Source organism: Panthera leo, chromosome C2 (genome assembly GCF_018350215.1).
Source record: "Panthera leo isolate Ple1 chromosome C2, P.leo_Ple1_pat1.1, whole genome shotgun sequence".
Lineage (NCBI taxonomy): Eukaryota > Metazoa > Chordata > Mammalia > Carnivora > Felidae > Panthera > Panthera leo.
Window position 1 is genome coordinate 7,078,272 of NC_056687.1, and position 27,856 is coordinate 7,106,127.

General features: G+C 46.1%; 1 protein-coding gene across 4 annotated transcripts in view; it reads left to right on the top strand.

Annotated features, from left to right (window-relative positions):
- ERG (ETS transcription factor ERG) overlaps positions 1-27,856 on the top strand; it is a 264,684-nt gene that overhangs the window by 148,625 nt on the left and 88,203 nt on the right. Inside the window, exon 1 of one of the 4 annotated variants that reach the window (XM_042903748.1) lies at positions 5,155-5,277. The exons of the other annotated variants lie outside the window; for them this stretch is intronic. Within the exon in view, the coding sequence (XP_042759682.1) occupies positions 5,260-5,277 (18 nt within the window). The 5' untranslated portion in view covers positions 5,155-5,259. Of the gene's footprint in view, positions 1-5,154; positions 5,278-27,856 lie in introns of those variants that run through there. 4 annotated transcript variants of the gene reach the window in all.

Consider the following 27,856-nt stretch of genomic DNA (forward strand, 5'->3'; position numbering starts at 1 on the left):
ACCACTGCCATCTGGAGGCTGTAACATCTAGGCTTATATATGCCAGTTGTATGGATAAAAAACCTCGAAACTCATAGAATGGTTCACAAATTATATGTGGAAACACGATCATTGAAACAGGAAATTTCCTTTAAATTACTGTGTCAAAATAAATGTTCCTAGGAATTTCTTCTCTCTTTAGCCCCGAGTGTTACATTGACATATTTAGGGTCCCTAATACTGATTTTAATACTCCTGAGTTTTTAGAGGCGTACAGAATTGGCTAAGAGCAAAGTTGCTAAAAAAACATGAGAATACATGTGACGCTTATGAAATTGCATTCATTGAAATCGTCGCTCCATTGGAGCCTATAGAGCTGAACTGACACGTGCTTCAAAATTAAGGAAATTGCAACTCGGTGTTGAGAAGTTGAGGATTTAGTATGTGATAACAATTTCCTCGGTTTAGATGAGTTCAAATCAACCAAGATGTTGAAGAATAATATTAACCACATAGAGAAGGTGTTGAAACAATAGTTATTTGAATTGTAATTGGATTATTTCTTAATGTGTTGCTGGAGGGCATCACACGCGCGCGCACACACACACACACACACACACACACAGTCTTACTCAATGGAGTGAAACTGTGCTCACGCAGTAAGCTTTGAATAGAAAAACGGTCCTCAACCTGTGTGTAATGAGCGACCTTGGCGGCTAAGAGTGCCTTACACTGTGCGTGTTCTCAAGCAAACCCTCCAGTGGACGGAAAAGTTCCACCGAGTGATGTAGTTTTCCACTGTGGGGGCAGCTCCAGATGCTTGATCCTTATCTGTAATCTCAGGCATGTCCTTGGCAAAAATCCCTGGGACATCCTTCTTGCAGGCTGTTCATGAATAATCCAAACAGTATACATTTTAAGATTCATGTGTCATTTTAGGGACAATATAGAGCACTTGGTCCTATTGTTTTACCCTTAAAAAGTTTGCATCTCATGGGCTGGTCCCAAGCTCCACAGTTTTATGTGGGCGGAATTGAAGTCGACAAACACAGACTTCCTGAATGTTGGGACACCCAGTGGCAGGACAGAGCCTTGTCATGCTTTATTTCCTAGTGCCGACCAGAGCTCCTGGCGTGGAAAAGCCCCTTTATTAATATTGACTAGATGGGTTGATGTTGGATAGACGACCGTGACAAGACACATGAGTATCTTCTGGGTTTCCTTAGATGACCGTGACAAGACACATGAGTATCTTCTGGGTTACAAACAGGGCTCCTCTTTTCTTGCTGTAGACATTTAACAAAGAGCATGCGTTTTGGTACGCACCCGTGGGGCTTGACAAGTATAGATATTGTGTGCTGCGTGTTACACAGGCATTTATTAAAAAACATGGAACCTTACGTGTCACTTCTATAACTTTTACATTAAAATTTAATTTCTATTTACTGTAAATGTTCAGAAATCGAGATGAACCGAAGGAGACGGAGGAAAAACAAATAAGAAAAGAAAGACCATCCACCATTAGTACCATAGTACCTAGAGCCTCCTGGTAGTTCTCTCTTGCCTTTTTCCTTTTAACAAAATGGGTCTCTGACATAACTGTCTCTTGGACCCTGATTTTTAACTTCCCAGGCACAGTATCATAACAGTTCTCCATATCACTGGGCATTCCTCTGTTACATCATTTCCCTGCAGTATTTTAAGTGCTGATGACCATTCCAGTGTATGGATGTTTAATACCAGGATTAATCAGTCATTCACGAGCGAGCCTTCTGTTGGGGCTTCAATTAAAATTGTGGTTCATTATCTCTTTGCTGCGCCCTTACATCGTTTTTAGAACCATACTGCCCTCATCCAAAGTGTTTCAACTCCTGACCTTCCTCTGTCGATCTCAGAGAAGTTAATAACAGAATACGGATGAGAATTTGTTGCCTCTTTAGAAACTGGGAAGACGTGGTTTTAAGACAAATAAATGGCAATGCCCCTTTTTACTGTTACAGTAAACGTATGGTCAGTTTTGTATGATTTCCTTTTTTCATTTGGAACAAGATAGGAACAGGCTTACAAAGGGTTGTGGTAACCTCATGGGGAATGGGTCCATGATGGGTAAGTAAAAATGGAAATGTAGAATTTACTCATGGGCTCAGATGTCTACAGACACTGGGGGGCCATACTGGTCCATTGTGGTGTTTACTGTGTTCCAAGGAGAGTGGAGAAGGACCTTGTCCTGGCAGGATCGTGGCAAGATGGCCCCCCCAAGCTGTGTCTCTGTCTGCTAGATTGCCCTGACATGGGTCGGCCTGGTTACCTGAAGGGTGGCTTTCCCCAAGGAGGGCTGCTGTCTGGTTAGAAGCTGCCTAGTCCTTAAGATGCTGAATAATCTGGTGCTGAGGCCAAACGTAGGTGTAGGCTTGGGGTGGGGGTAAAGGGGAGGATTAAGTGATAGCATTATTTTTGGATGATTCCCCCAGGGACTAACGTTTGGGACATGGTTTCTGCACCACTATATTCTTTTTTTTTTTTTTTTAATTTTTAAAGTTATTTATTTATTTATTTTGAGAGAGAGGAGCATGAGCAGGGGAGAGGCAGAGAACAGGAGAGAGAGAGAGAGAGAGAGAGAGAGAGAGGAATTCCAACTGGGCTCCGCACTGTCAGCACAGAGCCTGATGCAAGGCTTGAACCCACAAACCACGAGATCCTGACCCGAGCTGAAATCAGGAGTTGGGCAGCTTAAACGACTGAGCCACGCAGGCTCCCCACTGAACTACTATATTCTCATTAATAGATACGTCAAATGCTTTCAATAGCCAATCAAAGTTAAAAAGCAACTTTGCCTTAAACATTCAGAGAGTACCAGGCTTGCATGCTATTATGTCATTATAGGTATCAGGAATTATTGTCTTTGAAGATGCTCAGCATGAGTCTAACATCTTGTTGTTAGAAATGAGGAATATTTGCCTTAAAAAACTTTGTGACAGGAATTACAACTCACTGCCTGAACACTGGCTTTTTACCAGATCACCTCCATATTTGTGCGCATCTTCAAAATTCAACACAGTGAAACTTGTGGGTAGAACCTTCAGGAAATAGGTCGAATAGTAACATCTGGTTTTCTGTCTGTAAGTATCCAAGCAAAGAAATTCGTCTCTAATAAAACAGCATTTTTATTAATTACAGAATAAAGGAGATCTGTGCCTATTCACACGTAGGCATTATACATAAATTTTAGAGAGAGAAAGCAAAGGAAATGAAAATTACCAGCATTTGGGGTAAGTGGGCGAAAGATATTAGGAGTCCTTTGCATTAACTTGTTTCTGCATGTTGGAAATTTTTCCCTGCATAAAGAATTAAAAGATTCCCCTGCTTGATCTGAACTAAGCAGTAACCAAGGAGTTAAGAGCAGAGGCTTGATGAAGAGTTAGGTGTCCTAGGTCTTTGGGGACGACACGGAGAGGGCTGGGTTAGAAACCAGGAGACCAGAGTGAGGTAAGACCAGTCAGCAGGTTCCCCCAAGGCTCTTTTGTTAGCAAAGTGTCCGTCCTGTTTAAGGCTGCTCTTTGGGAAACCCGTGATGGAACACTGCTCACTGGGGTACCGTGGGTAACATTTACAGTCGATGCTTCTCAGGAGGGCAAAAGCAGGGAACCCTGGCGGAGCAGAGAACATTTTTCTCAGCACTCCCGAATCCTTGTGGACGCGACCCAGATAAAACAACTCAGTGCTTTGAAACTTTCGGGGAAACAAAATTTTAATCGGCCTGCCATCTCCTTCATTGTTCAGAGATGAAAAGAGGGGAAATCAACACCCCCTCAAAGTGTAGACGGTGAGAACGTGTGGGTTCTGACTTTTATCCAGAACAGGATTTCTTTAATTTTCTCTTTTTCCTTTGTTTCTTCGTTTGTTTGTTTCTCCCTGCCCCCCTGCCCCTCCTCCTTCTATCCTAATGCAAAGGGGTTAAGTCAGGAGACAACCAAAGATATAGAAACCCAGGCTAGTTTCTAGAGCTCTGCCATAGGCAGGCCTGAAGTCTGAGTGAAATCAATTCACCGACCGTCCACCTCTAGAACCAAGAGTTGCTGAATGACTCAGGATTTCGTCTTTTGGGTTCTGAGGGTCCCCGTGTGGAGACCACACTTCTTTACTGGTCCAGCTTTCGTGTAGCTGGATTCAAAGCAAAATGTTGTTTCTTCCAGAGAACAAGTAGTTTCCTGAAAATGAGTAATTAAAGGCCCGAAACCCTCTAAGGAATGTTCAAGCTTACATTAGCTGTACTTCCTTTGGGTGGAAAACAGACGTGTGGCCCTGAACTTACAGCCTGGACTTTAAAACCCTTAATGAGGTCTTCACCTGCTATCTCTGCAGAGTCAAGATCTCTCTGAGGGTCTGTGGCCCACAGCGCTGACTTTCGTCAGAGTGGGACCGGCTTGCTCGCATCAGAAACCATTTGCCGTAATTTCCGTTATTTGGCCTTTAAATAAATACTTACAGATCAGGATTTGACGGGCTTAGTTTTTCCCGTTCTTTGCCTTGCTTTACCTTACTAGTTCTAGAGCCTTTGTGTGTTTTCGACTGGTTTATTGTGGAGCAAATAAAAAGAATTACATGTGCTTGGAAAGAGAAAATGAAACTTCTGGGAATACTCACTTGAGATGTTGAATCAAGGCAGGCCGTTACAAATCAGCAAGCAAATACGTTAACGTGAAATAAGTTCTACCTGCAACGTTTCCATTTTGGAGAACGGAACGGGGAGCGTGTGGGGATGAGTGGCTCGAGTCCCGTGTGGCAGGCGTGTGGCAGGTCCAGGGAGGTGGGGGCCCAGAAGGCCTGGCACCCGGCTGTCGGGGGCCCTCCACGCCCCGTCCCGAAGTGCTCACGGCACATGTGAAGCCATGAGGAGTGCCACCACGTCTGCATCCTGCCTCTGTGTGGCATGTCGTGTGGTGACACATCAAGTCATACCTGCCGTGGGGGTCCCTGTCCCGGGCAGTGGATGCCCTTTTTTTTTTTTAATTAAAAAAAAAGAAATCTCCTGGCTGCATATCATCAAGAAAAACAACATTGTTTTCAGGGTCCCTTATCTCTCCACTCCCAAATATCCTGTTTCTTCGGGCTGGGCAGCCAGGACCAATAGAAACCTCTTCCTGCCATTGGCTGACTTCATTTCCCAGACTTAGCACGATCTCATCCGCTCTAAACAACCTCATCAAAACTACTTTCTGGTCAGAGAGAAGCAATAATTATTATTAACATTTATTAACGATCAATAAACTTGATTGCATTATGGCCAGCACTATTAAGGTAAGGAGAGGGTTCCTTTTCGTTTGACAAAACCTTGTGCTTGTTACTTTTTCTTTGGTTTCCTTTATCAAGGCAGATAAGTCCGGATTGGGCAACACCCCCACTGCCACAATAGAGGACAACAAGATTTCCTCTGCACTGCCTAGTAAATTTCCTTTTTCCTACTCCAACCATCCGCAAGGCTTAAAAACTTCAAACTCAGAAAAAAATTGGGGTTTCTAAATTCACTGTTGAGGGCTGTGGATGACTTTTGCAAAGGCTTCTCGGAGCGCGTCTGAATTTCCATATTCTTTAACTATCCCTAGCGGGGTGTGGATGTGTTATCTGCTGGAAGGTGATGGACTCGGAGAGGTTGGAGGGAAGGGTCGGAGAAAAACAGACGGGCTTGTAAATGGTGGACTTCTGGATGCTCTCGAATGACTCCTTGAGCATCAGGGTTGCTAGCCAGCCCCAGTGGCAATGAAGAGATGCCGGGCGAGTGGCGGTTGGTCATGGGACACGTTGACTTGCTCTTGGATCCTTCGTGCTGAGAACGGAGTGTTCTCATAACTCAAATGGTGGTAATTCGGTTTGTTCGGTTACATGTTGATCTTTAATAAAAGTGCTACTCCTCTCCGCGCTGCGAGTAAACGTTCTTGCCCGTCAGGGTTGGTTTGCGGGAATGGGAGAGCAGCGGCCTATTGGTTGATTCTCTCGCTGTGGGGTGTGCGGTCTGCTGTGTTTTTCGTGCAAATGTCTCTGGTTGATAGCATATAGAAATTAATGGGGAGGTGGATCCATTCAGATGGAGTCGAAACGCGGCCTAATTCCTGGAAACGAAGCCAGTTTAATGGCGAGTGCAGGGCAGCGGCATGGGGTGTATAAAGTGGTCGACTGTTGGAATATTTTCCCGGCCACTCTGCCTGGGTGACATTTGTAGAAATGAGAAAAATCAGCAGCAGACACATACTGAAGGGAAGAAAAAGAAAGCTCTGTTAGTTGTCTTTAGTTTTGCTGCCTATAGGTGAGAAGCGTTTGGTGGTGTTTTCATCAAGGGTTTTGGTTCATTTCAAAGCTCCCGAATACGGAAGTCTGCCCAGAATCGAGCCAAGGCGTTTTCAAAAATCTTCCTTGGTTTGGTGTCCGAAATGTTGGCATTAGAGGTTATGAGTAATACCCACCCTATGAACTGTGTCTCAGAAGTTTTGTTCTGTTTTCACTTCTCAAAGGATGTTTTCTTTTTCAAGGAATGTTCGATAATATATATTAAAAAATCATGTATCAATGACTAACCTCACAGAGGTTTTTCCTTCTCTGGCTTCAAGGATCTGAGGCTGCTGAAACTATCATAGAAAAGAATTTTAAAATTGGAGGGTTGATGTGACCCTTTCAACTATGTGAGCAGAAATTGTTCGGTTGTATGATGCAAAATGCTGCCCTTTTTATTCTTATTTTCTCTCTTAATTATGTCCATATTTAATAACAATTAAATCAAATATTCTTTGTAAATTTTGAAGAGCTGGGGTGCAATTGTGCGGGTTCCAAAAAAATCAGTGTATTGAAGGACATCGAAATGACAGACCGCCCTTTAGACTGTGGGTTATGTTTCGCAAAACATACACATGGGTTAATAGTGTTTAAAGTATACGTGTCTGAAGATACGAAGGTATTTTGAAACTTGGATGTTTTGTGACTTCTAGAATAAATTTTGGGTCATAGTTTACCCTTGTCTAAGATACTCTGCTTGCCTCAACATTCGATGACACTGCGTTGTCTGTATATTGTGTATTATCTCAGGTGAGCTTTAAAATGACTTCAAGTGCATTCTTTTTAATCCTCAGTTCAAATAAAATAGCCCCTCTTTATGGGCAACTTCCTTCAAGACATGTTCTGTTGGCCTTCCTGGGTAAAGTAATGCGATGATTTTACAGACTTGTTTATAGAGTGGAAAAAAGGCGGCCTGAGTCTGTTGATGGCAGTTTTAATTATGTGAGTGCAGAGCTCAAATTAGCATAAGGAAAATTATGGCTGTCCGTTGGAATTAGGAAACAGCCTGTCATACAGGCAATTTCTGGTCTCAAACGCACTCTGTTTTTTGTTGGTGGTGGTGTTTCAATAAATAAATCAATTAGTCGATTAAGCATCAGATGCACTGAATTTAGTACACCCCGTCGGAGTGAGCTTTTTTTTTTTTTTTTTTTTTTTTTGGCGTTAATATTTACGAGACCTTGTGAGGCACTATGCAAAAGCTAAATGTTTTTCTCCTGTCTTTGTGATTCTCGCCATCATTTTCCCTTGGTGTTTGCAACTGGGAACAAAAAGTATGCATTGGAAGAAGCAAAGGAATTTGTGGAGCTTACCTGAGAGAGTGCCTGTTTGTCTCTAAGTGTCCGTGAATTTTAAGATCAGGTTATAAGAGTTCTCACGGGAACACGTAAGCATCAAGGATGATGTCCCCATGGGTAATTCAGTGTCAGTGGTCCCATCTGCTTTTTGCTTTTTGCTTTTTGCACCATAAGACAGTACTGAGGGGTAACCCGTTTCCCCTGTTCCCCACGGAACAGCACTGTGTTACTTACAGACTCCAAGGAGCTGGTTGTTAAGCCTGGGACCTTGCTTGTGCTTTGGTTAGGACTTTTAATCCAATCTCCCAAAGACTTCCCTGATCCTTACATGATGTGCTGGGTCACTCGGGAAGTCTAATGGAGCCCGCAGTCCCCTCTTGGGGATAAATGCTTCTAAATGCCTAGAATGTGGTGCTTAGAATGACAACAGAAGCTAATTCTATCCAAGGACAATTCAACTCTTGGACTCCTGGGGAGGCCCATGCACCCCATGTTACAATCCCTGATCCTAGGGTTTCAAGATCCTTAGTGATTACAGTGGGAATTTGGGGATTTTCCATTATCACGGAGCTCTGACACTGAAGGACAAGGAGAGAGCAGGGCCGGTGGAAAAGCATCTTAGAAACAGACAGGATGTGGAAAGTTACAAGGCTTGATGAAGGAGCACACATCACTGTTTCAACTAGTTGTTTAAAGAAGTCACTTTGATTCAGCAGAGTTTGGAAGGTTTGATGATGATTGAAACATGGTGTTAATTTAAAAACATCCTGCTTCTTTTATACGTTTCATGCTTTGACATAGCAGGCACTCTGAATATTTGCCATCATGTGTGAAGGAAAAGTTAGTAAAAAGCTCACGGTTATGTGAAGAAAGTTCATCTCCTAGGATTTTGGTGCGTGTGATTGATGAGTTGAATGGCTCTAGGCATATGTGATTTTTCATTGGCCCGTTGGCTTATGCAGAATGAGAATCGCTTCATCCCTTATTACTTGGATGGCGGGGGAGGGGGTTCAGGCCGTGGAAGGAAAATGTTGCCGTCCTGCTGTGTAAATGTCATGTCCGCGGAGCAGGGGCCCTGATCGTCTGTCCTTGCCTAAAAGTGGAAGTACAGGCCATTATCTTAAAGTGACTTGCTGTTTGCATTTGTGAGCAGCTCTCTCATACAGGCTGCTCCCACCCCCGGATGGAGCACAGGTCTCCCTAGCAATCTGAGTGTGTGCACGGGTCTCCCTAGCAATCTGAGTGTGTGCACGCACCTGTGCCCGCTCAGCGCCCTAACTCCGTAACAAGGGAAAGGAGAACAGGGAATGACGACGTTTTTGGGTTCTTTCCCATTAAATATGCTTACATAGGACCACAGTGCTCTCAGAGAATGTTCTGGAAGCCAGAATCATCTCTTAATTATCTATGCTTTCTTTCAAGTGATTATTTCACCATTATTATTATTATTATTATTATTTGCAAAATAGACCTTTCTTTAAAAAAAAAACAACCACCTGCAAATACACACATACTTAGGCTTGTTTAGGTCTCTTGAAAAAGCGTACATAATAACAAACTTAATAAAACCACCATTGCTGATGCCTTCAGGAGAATATCACTTCTGTGTTTAGAACATAGGATAGGATTCCCTCTGTAGAAGTGTTGACCCAAAGCAGAAAAGTCCACCTTGGCAGCCCAGTAACTTGGCAGGTACATTGATTTCGTGGCTGATGCAGAAGAGAATGACCATACGAGAGGTGTGGGAAAGCCAGGACTGTGAGAGTTTCTCCGTGGTCTGAGACCTTCTGGCAAGCGGGTCTCACAGAGACAGTCTCCACGTCCTTCTAGTGTTTGATAGCAGTCTCGGCTTTGGCAGGATCTTTTCTTCAGGGCTAGGGAACACCTCGAATGCCACAGGACCCACCTCCTCCATTTGTCCCAACAGGATGAAGGACGTTCTCTGCCCTGGGCTTCTGTCACATGGCCCCCGAGATTTCATTTCTTGTATCAGGTGGCTATAGACTCACCTGCATTTGGAGCCTGACTAGTCACGTGACCCTGAGCAAGGGCCTTAAGCTGTCAGACCTCAGTTTCCTCACCTGTAAAATGGGATTATAATGGCTATCCTGTCTTGTGCTGGTATGAATTGAAGTCTCTAGAGCCTCTAGGACGTGCTCAATAAAAGGCAGATGCCATCAGACGATCCAAACGGATTTAACCTTTCCTAACAAGTTGCATGGTCTTTCTGGCCCTGCTTTCAATTCTCTCTCGATTTCTCACTGTCCTGCTTTAGTTTTGAAGCCCAGAGCCACACCGTCCCTGTTCCAATGCTTTCAGAGAGAACAGGGTCACTTCTACATGTCAGTACCGTGGTCTCCTACCGAGGGCAGGTGACACCTGGGTCTGGGAGGCAGCAAGCCAGGAGATGGCAGGAGGGGGAGAGGCTTGGCGGGGCTTAGGGTGCAGGAGGGCAGGAACCAAACACGCAGGCAGGTAGAGCATACAGCGGGTCACTCAAGGTGTGGCTGGTCAGGGGGTTGGTTTAGGTCGGTTCTGAGGGCGGAGGCTGTTTGCTGCTTTGCTGAAGGACGGCAGAGGCCTGGAGCACATCTTGCCCCTGATTAGGGCAAGGAGAGGAATATTGCAAAGCCTCCACTTTTCTGTTCTCTCATTAATTTTGAAAAATTCACCTTGTTGTTTTGCACAAAGTGCAGTAATAAAACATTCTCGCTGTAGAGAAAATGAAAAACAAATCATTACAAAGTCAATATAAGTTGCTCCTGATCCCAAGCAGCCAGAGAAAATGACTAACATTTGGTGGCTGTCCTTATCCTGTGTTCTTCTCTGTCCTTTTCCCGACCTGGGTCTCCATCTAGGTTTTCTCGGCTAACGTTAGTTTAGATTAATTTCCCCCGATCGCTAAACATTTTCAATAAGCAGAATTTTTAGGCTTAATCAGATCTCATCTAAAATAAGTATTACAATTGATACAGCCAATATCCTGTTCCAGAAAATAATACTGCTTTCAGTTTTTCACTAGTTGGCAATATATTCTCGACCTAATTTTGTTTCTTAACTCACATTACTGGTATTCGTGTTTACAAAAGGAACTGTTGGGCCAGTGAGCATACGTATTTTTGAAGTCTCTGCCGAAGTAAAGTATTTGCCAATTGGGGCGCCTGGGTGGCTCAGTCGGTTGGGCGTCCGACTTCGGCTCAGGTCATGATCTCGCGGTCCGTGAGTTCGAGCCCCGCGTCGGGCTCTGTGCTGACAGCTCAGAGCCTGGAGCCTGCTTCCGATTCTGTGTCTCCCTCTCTCTCTGCCCCTTCCCTACTCGCACCCTGTCTCTCTCTCTTCTCAAAAAATAAATAAACGTTAAAATTTTTTTTTTAAATAAATAAAATCAAATGTTTGCCAGTTAAAAAACTTGCCATTTTACTCCTCAGAAGGATCGTACCGGTTCCCACCTCTAGACATAGATGAGGCCACTGTCATGCACTCAGTACAACTCTGCCTATTTTAGTCTTCGATTGTTTGCCATTCTGACAGTTAACATTGGAATCTCATTGTTATTTGTGTGTCCTTAGTTAAAATACCCATTCTTTTTTTTTTTTTTTTTTTTTTTTTTTTGCCATGAACGTGTTTCAACTAGTGGCCACTATGACCTCCGGATCTTTCTTATTCATGCCTTCATCCAGTTTGATCCAACTTATTTCCCACACATTCCCCTTATTGAACTTGGCCGAGGCATGTTTTCTAAAGTTGAAGATCATTCCTCATCCTGTCCTTTCCCTTACGCTTCATCGTCTCCTGTCAGCACGTTCTGCCCACTCTGTGCTGGCGAGTGTGACTGTTCTGTGAATACGTCGTGCGTTCAGCCACGTGAGCCTCAGAACTCCTTCTAGGTGACCGTCTGTCCATCTCTTTGGCGTCCTTGACAGCGACTGGCAAAACGTCGGGGTTCCATACATAGGAATAATTTTTTTTAATGAAAATCCTTTGAGGTCACAAAGAGAAAGTTAAGAAGGCAGAGTAATTAATCATTATTGTAGATTTGAGATAGAAGTCGTAGGTCTTTAGTGCTATTTCTCTAGTTAAAGAAAAATCGGGTAACTGGAATTAAATTGCTGTTTAAGAGAGCAGAGGGAAACGTTTTTGAAGAGCTAGCTCTTGTATCTTGAGTTCATAATCCGAATTAACATCATCCTTGTAACTGCATAAAGGCCAGGCTCTGTGCTGGGCGGTCACATTATCTCGTGAGACACTCATTGTACTTGCTTTTTGTCCACACAAGGGTAAAGGATTTGAGAGGCCAAGAAACTCGCTCAAGTAACACAAATTCATTTGTCTCCCCTCAGTTTATCATCATGTGCTCTCTTTCTCCTTCTGTTTGCCCTAGCCTCAGATACTAAATGACTATTCGGAAAAACGATGGATCAGATGACCTAGTGATACCTTAAATAATGGAATAATGAAAATTATGAAATGTAACTGCCTAATTTTGTTACTCCTCTTGTGTGAAAAACCCCACTGGCAACAATTATTCTACTCTTGGTGACTAATCAAGGTAACATGCCAGAAAGTTCGAGAGCTGAAACTCCAGCACCGATCTGTATGTGCTTGGTGACAAGAATTCTTTCCATATTTGGCAATATCCAAGGGGCAGCGTTTCCAGATTCCAGATCAGCGGCTGATTTAAGTTTCCTCATCCCAAGTATCAGCTTCCTTGCTCTCACCTTGGCATCAATAATGAACTTGCGGCTCCATTTTCCATCAGGCCCTTACAAGTCTTTCAGCAGGGGTGCTCGTGGGATTAAACTCTGGGAAGAACAATAATCTGCTGTTGCGCACAGATAAGTCCCGAGACATGTAGCAAAGAAATGCCAAGGCCAAGCAAAATTATTTATTTTTAAAAGCCACATCATATTCCAATCATAACATGAACGTCAGGGCTGTTGTTTCCAATGCTTTTTGTTCAAGACAATGCATGTCCAATTCTGGAGAAAATAGTAAAGAACATTTATGACCTATCGTACGTAGAACCTGCGCTCTTGAATTTAACAGAGTCACCTTTAAAACATTCCACCTTGATTGAACAGCTCTCTTCCCCTTACGCAACTACAGAATAGCAAATTGATTTGTTTTCTTCGTGTATTGACACAGTGTCTGTACTGAAGAGACAATTCCCCCCCGTGCTCATATCCACATTCCCCCAAGGAAGGCCATTCATGCAGATCATCAGCCACTAGCAAGTTCCTTGTCCCATCCCCTTTGGGTCCCACTGGGTCTTACTGAATTTTATTTTTTCAACTGAACCGTATGCATGTGATACTCACCTTTGAGGAAGAGGAAATGGTTGAAACAACACTTCAGAATTTGTCAACACAATTAGTTTGTGTCTCAATTCGAGGTAGATTTCCCAAGACGTTGCTTCAAGTTAAAGAGAAAAAGAAAAAACGCACCAAAACAGCGTGTGTGGCTTAATATTGCAAAGTGCTCCTGGGATCTGTGTTGTATGTGTGTGTTACCTGATGTTCCAAAGATCGACAGAAGCCTAGAGGTTAAGGCTAGCACAACCTGTGTTTATCTCAGGCCCGGGGAGGCACTGATACTCTCTGGGTCTTTACAGATCCTTAAAATAGCCTCCGTGGGGAAAGCATCGGTCTTATCTTGCTTGCAGGGGAAGGGAGGGGACAGAGGGAAGGGTTGGCCCGGGACGTGGCGGCTGGGGCTTTAGGTTGATGCCCTGGGAGCCAGCAGGTGAATTCACCTCTGCTGGTCTTACCACCCCCTCCTTGGGAAGCTGGGAATGGCCTTCCTAGCACTTGGCTCTTGACAAGTACTCGCCTCACTTACGAAATCTGGGCTTTTCCACCTGTGAAAGGGGGCTAGCAAGAGTTCCTACCTCCCGGGGTTCTGCTGAGTTTTGACTGAACGTGATGGAGTGCCTATGAAGTGCTTCGTAAATGTTAGCTAATTTTACTATCCACTCGAGTCACATAAATTTTTCTTCTACAACGAAGGTCAGGAAATCCACAAAAGCTTTTTCTTTTTTCCCCTTTCAGTTGCGGTAACAGTTTGTGAATTCAGGTTTTTGTTTTGTTTTTTTTCTCAAATAGCCAACTTTCCTCCAACATGTTCTTCTTCCTCTAGGATGAAGTAAAAACTTTTATAGGCGGTGAGTTCTCCATTCAGCTTAGCGCTTTATCTGCGCTGGAGGTCATTTCCAGATTTACTGGGTGCTGAGTCTGTGCACATCCCCTCCTTGAGAAGATGCTCAGGGCCCTGTCACTCTCTGCTTCTCTTTGTTCTTCTCACCTTCACACTCCTTCCCTCCTCCTTCTCCCTCTTTGCAATAGCTGATCACCCAACAGGAGGGTTTGAACGCATGAGGGACAACAGTAATGAGGAAGAGAACCCTCCGACCCGCACCGAATGCTCAGAGGTTCCTCTGGAACCTGCTTCTTTCCATGTTCTCGACTGCTTGTGTTCTCCCAGGACTCGGGGATGGGGCCTTCTGTCTGGGATAAAGACATACAGGGAAGACTGTACGTAAATGTCATCAAAACCAGTAGTAAATGTCATCAAAACCAGTAGCCACACATCTACTTTACTTCACCTTACAGGGACTCTTTGAGTTAGAAGTGTATTTACAGTCACGTGTACAATAAGAATATTGGCCCGGACCAAATACACGTGACGCAGTGAGTTACCTGACTTGGGCATTATCCATCCCACCAATTTGAGTTAACACAGATCGTCTTGTTGACTGTTGCCTTTGAAGTCAGAAACCATGAAGTCTGTTAAGGCGGAGTTAAGCCAAGAAGTGAAATAAAATTTGTTTTGCTAGAGAAGCATCCGGATGAAGAAGGCCCACCGTTTGTTCCTTGGGCACCCCTCTCGGGGCACCTCCTGTCCTACTTAAAAAGCTGTTCCTGTTGACTCACTTCCATTGGAAGCACCATCACACCGCACACAGTTTTGATAAGAAGCTGATTGTGAAAAGGCGTGCATATATATTTTTTACGCCCAGTTCTTTGGAGATGGAAAACATCTTTTTTTAGATCACATGTTTACTGCTTTGGTAAACAGTAAAATGCTGCAGCAGCAATTACCTTGAGGATAAAGGGTTTGTAGACAGATACTTCCTGCATTCACTTCCTACACAGATAGCCAGCCCAGCCAGAGGCGCACCGATGGCAGGAAGGGCTCCCAGTGGAGACTTCCCCAGAGCATGTGTGGTTCGTTACCCTCTCCCTCCTCCCCCAGGGGAATAAACCTGTTGCTACAGATTTTCTGGCAGAATGCTCCGTCTCGAAGCAGTTGAAAATCCAGGGTTTCCAAAGTAACGGTTTTAGCGCCTGTTTCTCATTCTTGCCCTTGTCTGCGTGCTGTGCTGTCGCGGATGGAGATAAGTGTCACCAGACCAGACGCGCCTGTGAGTAAGATGTGGGTCGAGCGTGGGCACCTCAGTCTCCTGTGAATCACGGTGAACGATGCGTGAGGCTGCCTTTGTAGTTGGTGGGAATAAGCCTCTTTGAGATTCCACTGAAGGTTTTTTTTTCTTTCCCCCTGTGGTTATTTAGAGGAAAGGTCATTGCGGATTTTGCTTTCTTCAGTCAAGCGGAGATCGCCAGATTTGGGTACAAAAATCTCAGTGCACAGATTGTTCCCTGTGCTGATTTTACACCCGTTATTAAGTTCCAGCGAATGCATTGTTTAGGTCCTTTGAACCAAAGCACATAAAACCACAGCACACAGACACTGAACAATAGGGACTCATCAATTATTCATCTCTAGGATGCACCCTTACCAACTGGGCCCTTTGTAAGGGAAAATAATACACCAAGTCAACAAACAGTAGCACTTAACAATAAACCAAACAAAATAAATAGCACCTGAAAGCCACTCAACTCAACTCAACTCAAGCGCAGGCAAAACTCCAAAGAGTGATGTTTACATGCTGCAAACACGGAAGCCTCCACCTCCTACAGGTTCCGAAAATAATCAGAAAACCCAGCTGCTATTCGTTGTTGGGTCACATCACCGGGTGTAAATCACCTCCTTTGACGATCCGAAAGTGCCTGAGAGCTCTGCTTTGCAATGACAAGAGCACAGTGTCCAGGAGGCTCCTCCCCCAGGACCTACTCCTTAGTTGTTGATGACTTCCAGGTGGGGAGGCAGGCTAGCCTTGACCCTGAGAAGCTGCTAGACATGGGGAGATATACTCATGTCTCAGGAAGATGCTCCTACATGAATATTCACTAATGATTTTATCTGCAGTCACTCAGTATGCAGATTTACTCCGAGTTCTGCAAACTCAGTATACAGTTTCACTCCGACGTGAAATTGCCCCAAGAGATAGTTTCTTTGCAAGACTCAAGTGTTTATATACTTTGGCTCATCCTGTTGGAAGACACCGTACAACCTTAGGGGACCTCCTGTTCGAGGGGAAGACCGCTTTCGTCCTCTGCACCTGTGTTGTGCAGCTTCGTTACCTTTTAGCGAAGCTCCCCGAGGCATCCCCAACATGCCCCCTTCCAGATGCTACCTTCTGACGCCTCTGCTTCTTTCCGAAATGACCTCTCTCATCTCCTGAGTCTAGATGGGTCCCGGTAAGGGCTGGAATCACAGTTTTGGGATGCTGGTGCAGGGCTGTTCGGCAGATAGACTTGACTTGGATGCCAGATGGAGCCCATCCCGACCACCGTCCTCCCTGGACATCATCACTGCTTGCCGGGGATTGTGGTTAGTTGTGTCTTGTTTCATTCTTTTCTTTTCTTTGCTTTGGCCTGAAGAGGACACAGGTTCAATATACCCATTGAATAATGTACTGTTGAAACAACAACAACAACAACAACAACAACAACAACAGCACCTTTGTTCTTTTCCCCTCATTTCACAAACACCTGTTGTAGGATTTAGAAAATAAACGTTTAGAAAAGGAAATTAAAATGATTGATATTGCACCATGAAGGGTCTGTGAAAACATGGCACGTTTTGGATTTTTTGGTCTTTTTTTTCCATGCACACACGTATATTCTTTAAATAAGGATAATAGCATTTGAGAAATTAAATTTGTCTTAAAGAATCCTTTTCTGCTCACTGCCTTTATTCCAGGATGGAGAAGAAAAGAGGAGTAAGGGCTGAACGTTTCATGATCCCCTTTAGAGATTAAGGATTAGAGTCCAACCTAAGGATCCCGTTTCTTATTATGGAGCAGAATCAGACTGGCTGGGCAAGTCCTTACCCATCATCTTACCCTGGCAAGGGGACTTCACTTTCCTGCGCCTCGCTTGCTCATGTATAGGATAGATTGAGTGATGATAATAGCACCTGTATCTCGATGGCATGTGCGTTGAATAGTAACGTGCATCTGTGTGAAAACAATGTTCACCGTCATGAGCTCTTTGGTTGCCCACCCTAGCCTTGTTCCTAGTATTTCATTTACTCTCACATCTTATGTGTTTTTTCTGAAGTAATTGGTTCTTGACTGTGTTTGTTTCGACGTTCGACTTTCGAAAGGAATCCTCCAATATGCTTTGGATATTTATCCAAAAAGACCTTGATCTATTTCATCTAAAGAGATAAAATGAATATCATTTGCTTCCTTCTCATGCTTTCTTTGAGGAGAGTAAACACATCACAATGGAGTTACCCCCAGGGGTTCATTAAATGTTTCAAGCAACATGGTACCTAAACTTTTAGCAGCTGAACGGAGCTGGGTTCTCATGAACCCAAAACACCAGTGATTTTGAGGGTCCAAAGAAAAACCAAGATGGAGGACTATACGGTGTTCACTGTCACCTCCCTACCCTTTTCGATGAATGAATGAATGAATGAATACATTCCTGCAGTGGGCAGCGACAGCTGGTCTCTGGAGGGTCCAGGCAAGAGCTAGTTTGAATCAGCTACTATAGCCAGTATGTTCTTTTTTTTTTTTTTAATTAAAAAAATTTTTTGACGTTTATTTTTGAGACAGAGAGAGAGCATGAACGGGGAGGGTCAGAGAGAGAGGGAGACACAGAATCCGAAACAGGCTCCAGGCTCTCAGCTGTTGGCACAGAGCCCGACGCGGGGCTCGAGCTCACGGACCGCGAGATCATGACCTGAGCCGAAGTCGGATGCTTAACCGACTGAACCACCTAGGCGCCCCATGTACTTCTTGATCAGAAGACAGGATTACTACTGTGTCTTGGGACCAATTTCTTGAATGCCCGTGTGTTATATTTGAATGCCTGATGTTAGACATAAGCCTGCGTGTCCCAAAGAACCTGCCCATGTGTGGGAAGGTGGGGTGATCGTGGGGCTGTGTCCAGAATCTAACTGTGATTGGAACATCGGTGAGCGTGTGCCCGGTAAGTGCATGTGTCTCTGCTGGGCCATGGTGGGAGATGCGTTCTGCTTGAAAACTAGAGGCAGAAATAGGGTTCTTGGAGCCTGCGCTCTGCTACAGGACGCTTGTCCTGATGAGACAAAACCAAGCAGTACTGACGCTTTCACTAAGTGACAACATCTATCAGTGGTCATGTGTCCGAGGTTCGCACCGGGTCATCGCTGTGTCCAACTGTTACAACCCCTTATGCAAATAGACATTCTAGACTCAAAGAAATGAAGCGTTGTGTTTAATGAATTATGACGGGCACGATTTGTTTCTTTTGTCTGTTACCGCAGCGGTTCCTTTGAAATTTCAGGGAAGCTGCAGGTTAATCTCTTAAGACACATGCTGGTATCCCATGTACTGGTTCACACTGGGGGCTTCCGTCTTCACCGGGGAATCGGGCGGCTCTTACTGCCCTGTAATTATTACACACGACACCTGCAAAGGGTATGTTGTGATACAACATTTTCAGAAATACCTAAGTCCTTTGCATTCGATTGCAAGACAGTCTGCTTTCTGGTAAAGATTGACTTTCATAGCAATTAACGACCAACTTACCGAAGCCAGAAAATAAACCTGGATTCCTTACTGGACTTTTAAGTGCAGCACACATATCATTTAACTTGGTGAGCCTTACTGGTTAAGGCATTACGTATAAGCCAAAGAAAATGTGATCGGTGTGTCATAAAACCTAAAGTATTCCTGCTTTCTGTGAGCTGCTTTTCAACTTGATCATTTACAAATTGACGATGATTTACAAATGTGGCTCATCGTGGTTTCTCCTCACACAGTACTTGGTACACAGAGTACTGCCCCGTAGATGTTTGCTGAATGAATGAACACACGAACACACGACCAAATGTGTAGCGAAATCTTTCCCTGAGTGCAGTACATCTTTGGCAGTATATGTGAATAAAAGAAATCTCAATTGATCCCTCTCCTAGAAAAAAACTATACTTTTCCTTGCCTTGTCAAAGAAAAGGGCGGGAAAACACTTTTATTTGGGAACCCAACAGTTAGATGAAACTTGATTGGCCATCTTAGGGGTCCAGTGTTTTTCAACCCAGTTAAGTTTGGGGTCTGTGCAGTCTTAATTGTTTCTAAAATAACTAAAAGGAATTCTTAAGAGAATGAGGATTTTGTTGGGGAGAGAGAATATACATGAAGCAATCGTAATTTGACTCGTTTGCCCACAAATATTGGTTGGAAAAAATACTAAAGAAATAAATGTTAATTTCCCTTGGCTGTTTTTTTTTTTTTAACTTCTAACAGCATTTTTAAACCAGTAAAATTTTGAGAGATTTAAAGATGTTTGTGAAGACAACCTCCTTGCACGATGATGACTTTCATTAGAGTGTGACCCAGACATTTGTTTCCCCAGTGGTACAAGCAGACAGATTCCTAAGCAGAATCAGGGCATTATCAGACAAAGGAGTTTGCGTGGAGAGTTTGGCAAAGTTAGCATCATTCTGGAAACTTCAGGCTATCTGGTGGTTGTGACCAGGGATGTATCTAATTCTTAGCCTATACTCACGCGCTTTTGGAAACTGCACTAACCGTAAGGCAGTTAGTGAGCCATAGAGTGCCCGTAAATGGCAAAAATTTTGTTGAAAACAGCATCCACAGGTAGCGTATTCATTTTCTGGGTCTGCCGTAAGAAAAAACCACAAACTGGCTGGCTTCAAACAACGGAAATTTATTCTCTTGCCGTGTGGGGGGCCAGACATCCAAAATCAAGATGGCAGGTGGATGAGTTCGTTCTGGAGGCTCTGAGGGAGGGTCCTCCCCATGCCTCTCCCAGCTTCAGATGGTTGCCTACATTCCTTGAATTGTAGCCACATCACCTGAACTCTGCCTCTGTCCTCACGTCACCCTCTCTGCGTATCTGGCTGTTCTGTCCTCTCTGGTCCCTTATGGGGGTGCTCTTGCTGGATTGAGGGTCTGCCCTGATCTAGTGTGATCTTACCCCAATCCTTGCCTTAATTACATCTACAGAGACCTTATTTCCAAATCAGCTCACATCCTGAGGTTTCCAGGTGGACATGGGCAGGGGCCACCATCAGGCAGGAAGGAGACAAGGCAGGTCTAAAGTCGGCAACTTCTCTCGGACTCTGGAAGAGCAGGGAAGCCGCTCGCCGATAATCCCCATAACCCAGCGCTGGTGCTGGGGTTCGCACGTCGTGCTTGTGTGTAAGTACTGTCCGGGAACGTGTGAATGCGGTTGGCTTCATTGAAAAGCATGCACATGTACAGTTCCGTGGCGTGAATGGCAGCCATCACACCGTTAAATCCAGCGTGATGATCAGACCAACAAATCACTGTAAGACAGGCGTTCACCCTGTGCCGTTTCGGTTTCACAAGATACCGGGTGTGATGCTGTGGTTTTCCCTTATCTTGTAGTTTTACTTGGTGGATGTCAAGACGCACACCAAGGCTGGGGCGGCCACACTACCCCTCAGCATCATGTGGGGAATTGCCTACGCAGGCAGGCAGCCAATCACGCTCCCCGTCGGCCCAGTCCAGACTCGCGGATAAGTGTGCTGTTTGCATCTTACAGAAAGAAGTGATTCCTGTGGCCTTTTTCACTAAGGTCCTCAAGTCGAACCTCCGTGGCCCTAAGACTAAACTCATAAAATGGCGTCGTGTCGGGCACCAGGATTCCATTTTTGTCTTCTGCTATCTGCTGGGGTATAGACAGGGGATTTGGGCCCGGAAACGTGAACTGCCCCTCACTGTTCTGGGGTCACGTCTTGTGAAGTGGACAGGGTGCTAAACGAAGAATTGCACTTCATCTCAACGCTGATGCCGAAGGCTGCACAAGACTTTCTTGGGAAAGGCATGCCAATTTAAATTCAGAGCCAGTCAGGCCCCTGACGTTGTTGGGACGTGCCCTTGTCTACTTCGAGTAGACACGCGATGGCCCCTCCGGATGAAGAGTTTGCCAGCACATCTCCACCTCCCCTCGGGCTAAGACACTGGAAGGCTCCCAGTGTGACTGGGACAGTCGGACCCACGGAATCTTCTGTGTGCGTCTCACACAGCTGCAAACACAGAGGTGATGTAAAGCCCTGGGAGGCAGGGGTCAGTCCCACTGGGTGTCCTTCACGACTCCTGCCCAGCGGTGGCAGGAAAAGGCACGGGGGAGCACGCAGATGTGGACCATTAAGACAGGACGCTGTGGCCACGAAACTTTGTCCCCATGGCAGTGATATTGCCCGTATGTCACTTGCCCTCTACCATGTCACTCATTCTGTTACTAGAGGCCAGCATGAGACCCGCCCTGTCGTGTGCAAACAGCCATGAGATCTTGAATACCACCACTTAACCCGCCGGAGAAGGAAACTGGGCTCGAGGGATAAGATTAGGTCTAAGGTTAGCCTGGAGTATTCTGAGAGTGGTCTTTGGCCACCATGAAGAGGGGATGAGACCTCAGGAGAGAGAAATTTGTTTACAACTTGCTAAGTGAATGCTCTCATTTTTTCCCTTTTATTATTTATTTGTTTTAAATGTTTGTTTATTTTTGAGAGAAAGAGAGAGAGAGAGTGAGCAAGCCGGGGAGGGGCAGAGACAGGGAGTCAGAGAGCCTGATGCAGGGGTCAAACTCATGAACCGAGAGATCATGAGCCAAAGTCTGATGCTTAACTGACTGAGCCACCCAGGCGCCACCCCCTTTTTATTATTATTATTATTATTATTATTATTAAATGTTTATTTATTTTTGAAGGAGAGAGAGAGAGACAGAGTGTGAGCAGCGGAGGGGCAGAGAGAGAGGGAGACAGCGAATTCGAAGCAGGCTCCAGGTTCCGAGCTGTCAGCACAGAGCCCGACATGGGGCTCCCAACCCACAAGCTGTGAGATGGTGACCTGAGCAGAAGTCAGACGCTTAACCGACTGAGCCACCCAGGTGCCCCTGTTATTTTTTTTATTCTTTTAGAATCAGAGGTCAGGGCCACTAGCAGACAAGCTAGTTATGTAGAACATCTATCTTCTGTTTTACTTTGTACATGTACTTGACATACCCTTGCTCAAATGCTCCGTGGGGTGTATTATGTACCCACTTTGGTTTGTAACCCCCTCTAGGGCCCAGGGGTCTTATCCTTTGTTTATTACTCATATCATGTCCATAAACCCAATCCAGCGGCTCAGTATAAAAGAATGCTCAAGAAAGCTGTTGCCTGGGTGGTGAGTGAAGTGACCTCAGAGATTTCTCTTCAGGGTTGTGCAAGTTATTTTCACCGTGGGTGTTTGACGTGGCCCGCTCGGTTAGCCCGGCCGGTTACAACATACGCCGATAAAGGCGAGATCACAGGTTTGCACTCCACGAAAGCTGATAACTTCTCAGAGATTAAAACAAAAAAAAAATGAAAAAAAAAAAGAAATCGCCCTTCTACGACCACAAGACGCGTTCACCTGCTCAGATGCCTGCATGCTTGAAAGAGAGGAACTGAGTTGCAGTGGGCCTTACTGTGGGCCAAGAGAACAAGAAAAGAAGAGAAACCACCCAAGTCGTGTTACTGTTAGCAGGCAGTGTGTCCCTGCAAGAAAGGAACTCAACGCACCTCCCTAAAGCTAGTGATTTTACTTAAAGATGCCAAAAAATTAAAAAAAATAAAAATAAAAATAAATAAATAAAAATAAAAATGCCCCTCCGCTGGCTCCCTGGGAGGCCCGGGTTACCTGATTACCAGCAGAGCTGTGACCCACCTTTCCCCCCCCAACCCCGGCCTTTGTCATCGGAACACATCTGCAGAAAGAAGCCGTTTACATGGAATTCAAATCTGGTTGTTTAGTCTACAAGGAGGAGGGGAGGGTTCTGTCTCTTTAATGTTTATAACGGTTGGACGGAGCTTGTCGGGTGAAGGTTAATTGCTCTCCGGTTTAAGCAGTTGTGTGCCCAGATGGGTTATCAGAGCCGAACACTCGTTACAAGATTAATCTCATTTCCGACAAGACTTCCCTTTCCTTCAACTGATTTTCGCCCAGCCATTGGAGCTGTCATCAGCCGTTAAAAGAAGGGCGGATTGCTCTGGGATATGAATGCGGTATGCAGTGAAACAATGCACAGGGCTGTCCTATCTCAGGGAACATCTTTAGGAGAATACATTTCAGGGGTGTTACGAAGGCTCGGGCTCATAAACAGCGGGGACAATTGGGCCACTTACACCAGCACTCCTGTGAAAAGGCCAGAGTCAGAAGCGGCCGCCTCCCTCGGGCCAGGACCCCGCTCTTTTCTACAGAGTGATCCACTAGGCTTTGCTCCCCGTCGAAGACTTTTTAAAAAAAAAAATTGGGGCGCCTGGGTGGCTCAGTCGGTTGAGCATCCGACTTCGGCTCAGGTCATGATCTCACGGTCTGTGAGTTCGAGCCCAGCGTTGGGTTCTGTGCCGACAGCTCAGAGCCTGGAGCCTGTTTCAGATTCTGTGTCTCCCTCTCTCTCTGACCCTCCCCTGTTCATGCTCTGTCTCTCTCTGTCTCAAAAAAAAACTAAATAAATATTTAAAAAAAAAAATAAATTGTACTGTGATCAGATCTTCATTCTTCTGGCCCCCACCCGAGTGGCGGGGAGTTTGGTTCGCTGCGTCCATGCTGAAGTTTTGTGGCAAGCGGGCACCCACAGTGAGCCTCCCTCCCTTCCTTCAATCCCTATGCCCCCTTCAGACTTCCATTTCATTTTAGAGATCGCTTCGTCCCATGTTTGCCTCAAGACAGAAGGCAGATTCTTCTTCCTTTGATGACAGGTAGCTTCATTTCTTTGGTTTGTCTCAAGAAATTCTTCCAGGAGCCTGGCAGGTGAGAAATACCGTTGTAGCCCTCTGGGATTTGGCACGTGGGAATCAACCCATTCATTCATTCATTCATTCATTCATTCACTAATGACGTGTTGGTCTCCCACAGTGACCATCAGCGCAGGGGGGACGTGAGGCAGGACAGATGGGCTCACGCAGGGCTCTCATTCCAGTGGAGATGGGCGTATAGCAGACGAGTAGGACACGGGGGGACAGTGACGGTAGACCTACACCGGGAGGTAAGAAGTGTGGAGGACACACAGAAATGCGCAGGGTGGCAGGGGGTCCAAGGGCTCCGATTCAGATGAGGTGACCGGGGAAGGCCGTCAGGCAAAGACAGAAAGGAAATGTGAGAACAAAAGTTGCGTATCCGGTGGAAGAGTGCCGTGTGCTGAGGGGAACAGCGAGGGCAAAGGCCCTGAGGCAGCGACAGGCCTGGGAGTCTGAGAACGGTGACAGTGCTCGTGTGGACGGTGGGCACAGGTGCTGAGTACGGGCGGTGGGCGTCGAGGCCTCTTGGGGCCTAATTTCTCAGAGGTGGCAGAGAGAAGAACCCCCACCTGAAAGAGGACTTCATCAGTGCCATTTGCTTGGGTGTGAAAACACTGGACAGTGGCTTGGCCATGGAAGGGGGTGCCCTTTTCAGGGCCCCAGGGTTAAAAGCGTGGAGAAAAATGTGTATTAGCTAGGTTGCCTCTCCTTCTTCTTGCATCCCATGTCCTATACGTTGTCTCTTTTCAGGGACTGGGCTAGTTTCCAGAACGCTCTGGTTCCCTGTATTTCCAAATGCCTTTGTAGCCATTTCAGTCCCAGGCCATTTGGTGCAGTGCGGTTAGTGGTTAGACCCTCCCTTTGGAATCAGGTAGCTGGGTCAGAATTCTGGGGCTTCCTAGCAATATGCTCTAGGCAACTTAGTCAATTTGCAGAGGCTCAGTTTCCCCGTCTGTACAATGGGTACAAGAGTAGCTCCTTCTTTGCAGAGAAGAAGGTTCCATGCATGCGTTCACACAGGCACTTAGGGAGCCTGCCATGTGCGGTCAGGTTGTCCACATCAGCGGTTATGGTCAGGAAGATCCCCTCATGTTTATGTTTCCTTTGCGTGGACCCATCCATTTCCCTGAGGACAAACAATCATTAAGCTTAGAGACATTTTTGTTGGTTAGAGACTTCTTTATTTTTTTTAAGTTTATTTATTTTGAGAGAGAATTTTATTTATTTATTTGATAGAGAGAAAGTGTAAGTGGGGGGTGGGGCAGAGAGAGAGGGAGAGAGAGAATCCCAAGCAGGTTCCAGGCTCAGTAGAGAACCCAACGCGGGGCTTGATTCCAGAACCTTGGGATCATGGCCTGAGCCGAAATCAAGAGTCGGACGCTCAACTGACTGAGCCACCCAGGCGCCCAAGTTAGACTTCTCACTACATTTTCTCCAAATAAAAATGATGGAGGTAAGATTCCATTTCACTTTCTCCCTTCCCTTCCCTTCCCTTCCCTTCCCTTCCCTTCCCTTCCCTTCCCTTCCCTTCCCTTCCCTTCCCTCCTTCCCTTCCCTTCCCTTCCCTTCCCTTCCCTTCCCTTCCCTTCCCTTCCCTTCCCTTCCCTTCTCCCATAAGTGCAGCCACCCCATGTCCCCATACGTGTTATTACACTACCATTGACCGTGTTCCCTGTGCTGTACTGTTCACCCCCATGACTTACTCCATAACTGGAACCTGCACCTCCCAACCCCTTCATCCATTTTGCCCATCGCCTCACCCCTCCTCCTTTCACTCTGTTTCTTTGTTTGGAAAAGAAGGGACAGTCACTACCTTCTACACAGGCAGGAATCACTTGGTTTCTCTGTGGCCTTGCAAGAGCAGGTGTTTTCTCTGTCCTACAGGCCATCACGTGGCTTGATGACCTCTTTAAACCTGCAAGATGCATATGGTTGTCAGGGCAAAAAGCTGAGGACGAGAAGGGAGACCAGATGAGAGCTGCAGTCGTTGGTGCAGGATCTGTCCTGGGCCTCGGACCGATTGTGGCACCAAGGGCAGAGCACAGCCCCCACCTGGGGACCCAGCGGGGTGAGAAGAAGGCGGTGCCTCCCAAGACGCTCGGCCCGCGTGCAGACACCGCGACGTCTCAGCACCTGGGAAGGTGGCGCCCAGTGGGTTCCATCTACACGCGCTTTCCCGTTTCCCACTTTTCCCTGAGACAGGCACCGCTTCCCAGAGGCATCCTTCTAAGGAATACACAATCACGAGCGCTTTGGGGACAGCGGGGTTGAGAGAAGTGACAGGAAATTCTCAGGCATGACCATTTTTGTCAGTGGATTCCAGCACCAACAATGGGGTGACTCCGTTGGTGACTCACACATCGGTGAGAATTGCCCTCCCACATTTCCCTGCTTATGGGAAGGAAATGCTCCTTAAATACGGATTTACTCATGAGTAGACTTCTAGCCATTCTTCCATAGCCTAACCCCACTCTGATGCCATCCCAGAAAAAGCCAGTTGGCTCATTTTCCCAACTTCCTTCTATGGTGTTGCTTATCTGTGTGTCTCATCTATCTGTTTATACCCATTCCCATCTTACCCACTGAACACAGGTAGGATTTGAGTGAACTTTGAAAATATCATCTCTTCTATACATTTACGTACAACTCCTTGTCACAAAGTGGCCGCAGACCCCACACCCCGTCTTCCCTTATGACCTCCTCCCTGGACTGTTTTCTCTGCGCCCACAGAGTGAAAGATATTTCCTACTGGGTATTTGCAAATGCTTCTTGATTTCTGACACTCCCAAGTTTGAGTCAGTTTCCCATACGTCAGGGCAGGATTAAGTTCGAATCATTCCTATTTCACCACTCACTGGTATCTAAAATAAATATGTTATCTTACTTGAAGTATTTTTCAAGGGAAAAAAGAGACAGAACCGTTTTACATGGGGAACTGAATGGTAGGATCACGTTAATACAAAGTAGAAAGGGCCCGGCATCCCAAAGAACAATGGAAAGCTGAACAAGGAAAATGAAGGGGTTTATGCTAAAGATAGATGATTTCCTTGAGCCCTCGTCTGCCTGGACTGAGGGTGGTGGCCAGCAAGACCGGGCTGGAGGGATCGGAAATCAGATTTGGGAAACTGCTCTCGGTGGCTCAGTTGAGTAGAGTGTCTGTGCAGTGCCTGTGCTGTGTCCTGACTTAGGGAATCTGAGTCACACATTTACATTTGAGAGGTAATTAGCACGTCCCTACTCAACCCTAGCAGCCTGGCGCACACCGCAGGGAGAAGACTCAGCTTCCTGGGGGCAGCAGGCTTTGGGTTCAGACATGTCCCCCAAAGCGGCTGCAGTTAAAGCTTCCAGATCAGGACCTCGGTCCTTCCCGCTAAGACGGGCCAGGCGCCACTCTCTTGCCCCTTCGCAGAGAGCGAGATGGCCACACTTCTGGCCACACACCTGCTTCTGGAGCCGTGCGGTGTGGACGGCGCCAGATCCAGCCAGCTCATGCTCTTGGTTCACGGGCACATTACCTCCCTCCTGTGGATCGACCTCCAGGCGTGGTGACATCTTTGCAAAACCCAAGCTTGGTGTGCCGCTCGCCTGCGGGAAGACCTTTCCCAGGTCCGCATCACGTTTAACGGTGCGCACGTGGGGCCATCGGAGTCTCAGACCAGGGACACGCTGTGACCTGCTGCCTGCGACCCCGGCACCGCATTAGGAGTCTCCGGTAGGACGGGCGCTTTCTGCTCTGCTCGCGTGCCCCCAAAACTCTGCTCCTTCTCTAAAGCTCAGTTGCAATATCACGTCTCCGTGAGGCTGTTGCTTTATACACTGGACTCTCGGCAAAGAATGTGCTTGGTGGAAGGCTTCCGTGACTGTAGCACGGTTTTCGTGCCACCGTTACAGAAGAATGGGCGTGCAGAGATAGGAGTGGGCCGGGGCACTCTCCCCGCTGGCTGTGGCACAGCAGTGGTCATCTTGGAGTGGGAGATGGGGAGGACATTCGGTTTTGCTGCTCTGGGCTCTTGGAAGGGGCACGTGATGTGGGTTTCAGCGGGATCTGTCCGGCCATTTTTATGAGCGGGGGCCACCGCTGTCCAGAGGCACTCCTGTTAGCCCCCTTTGGGGAT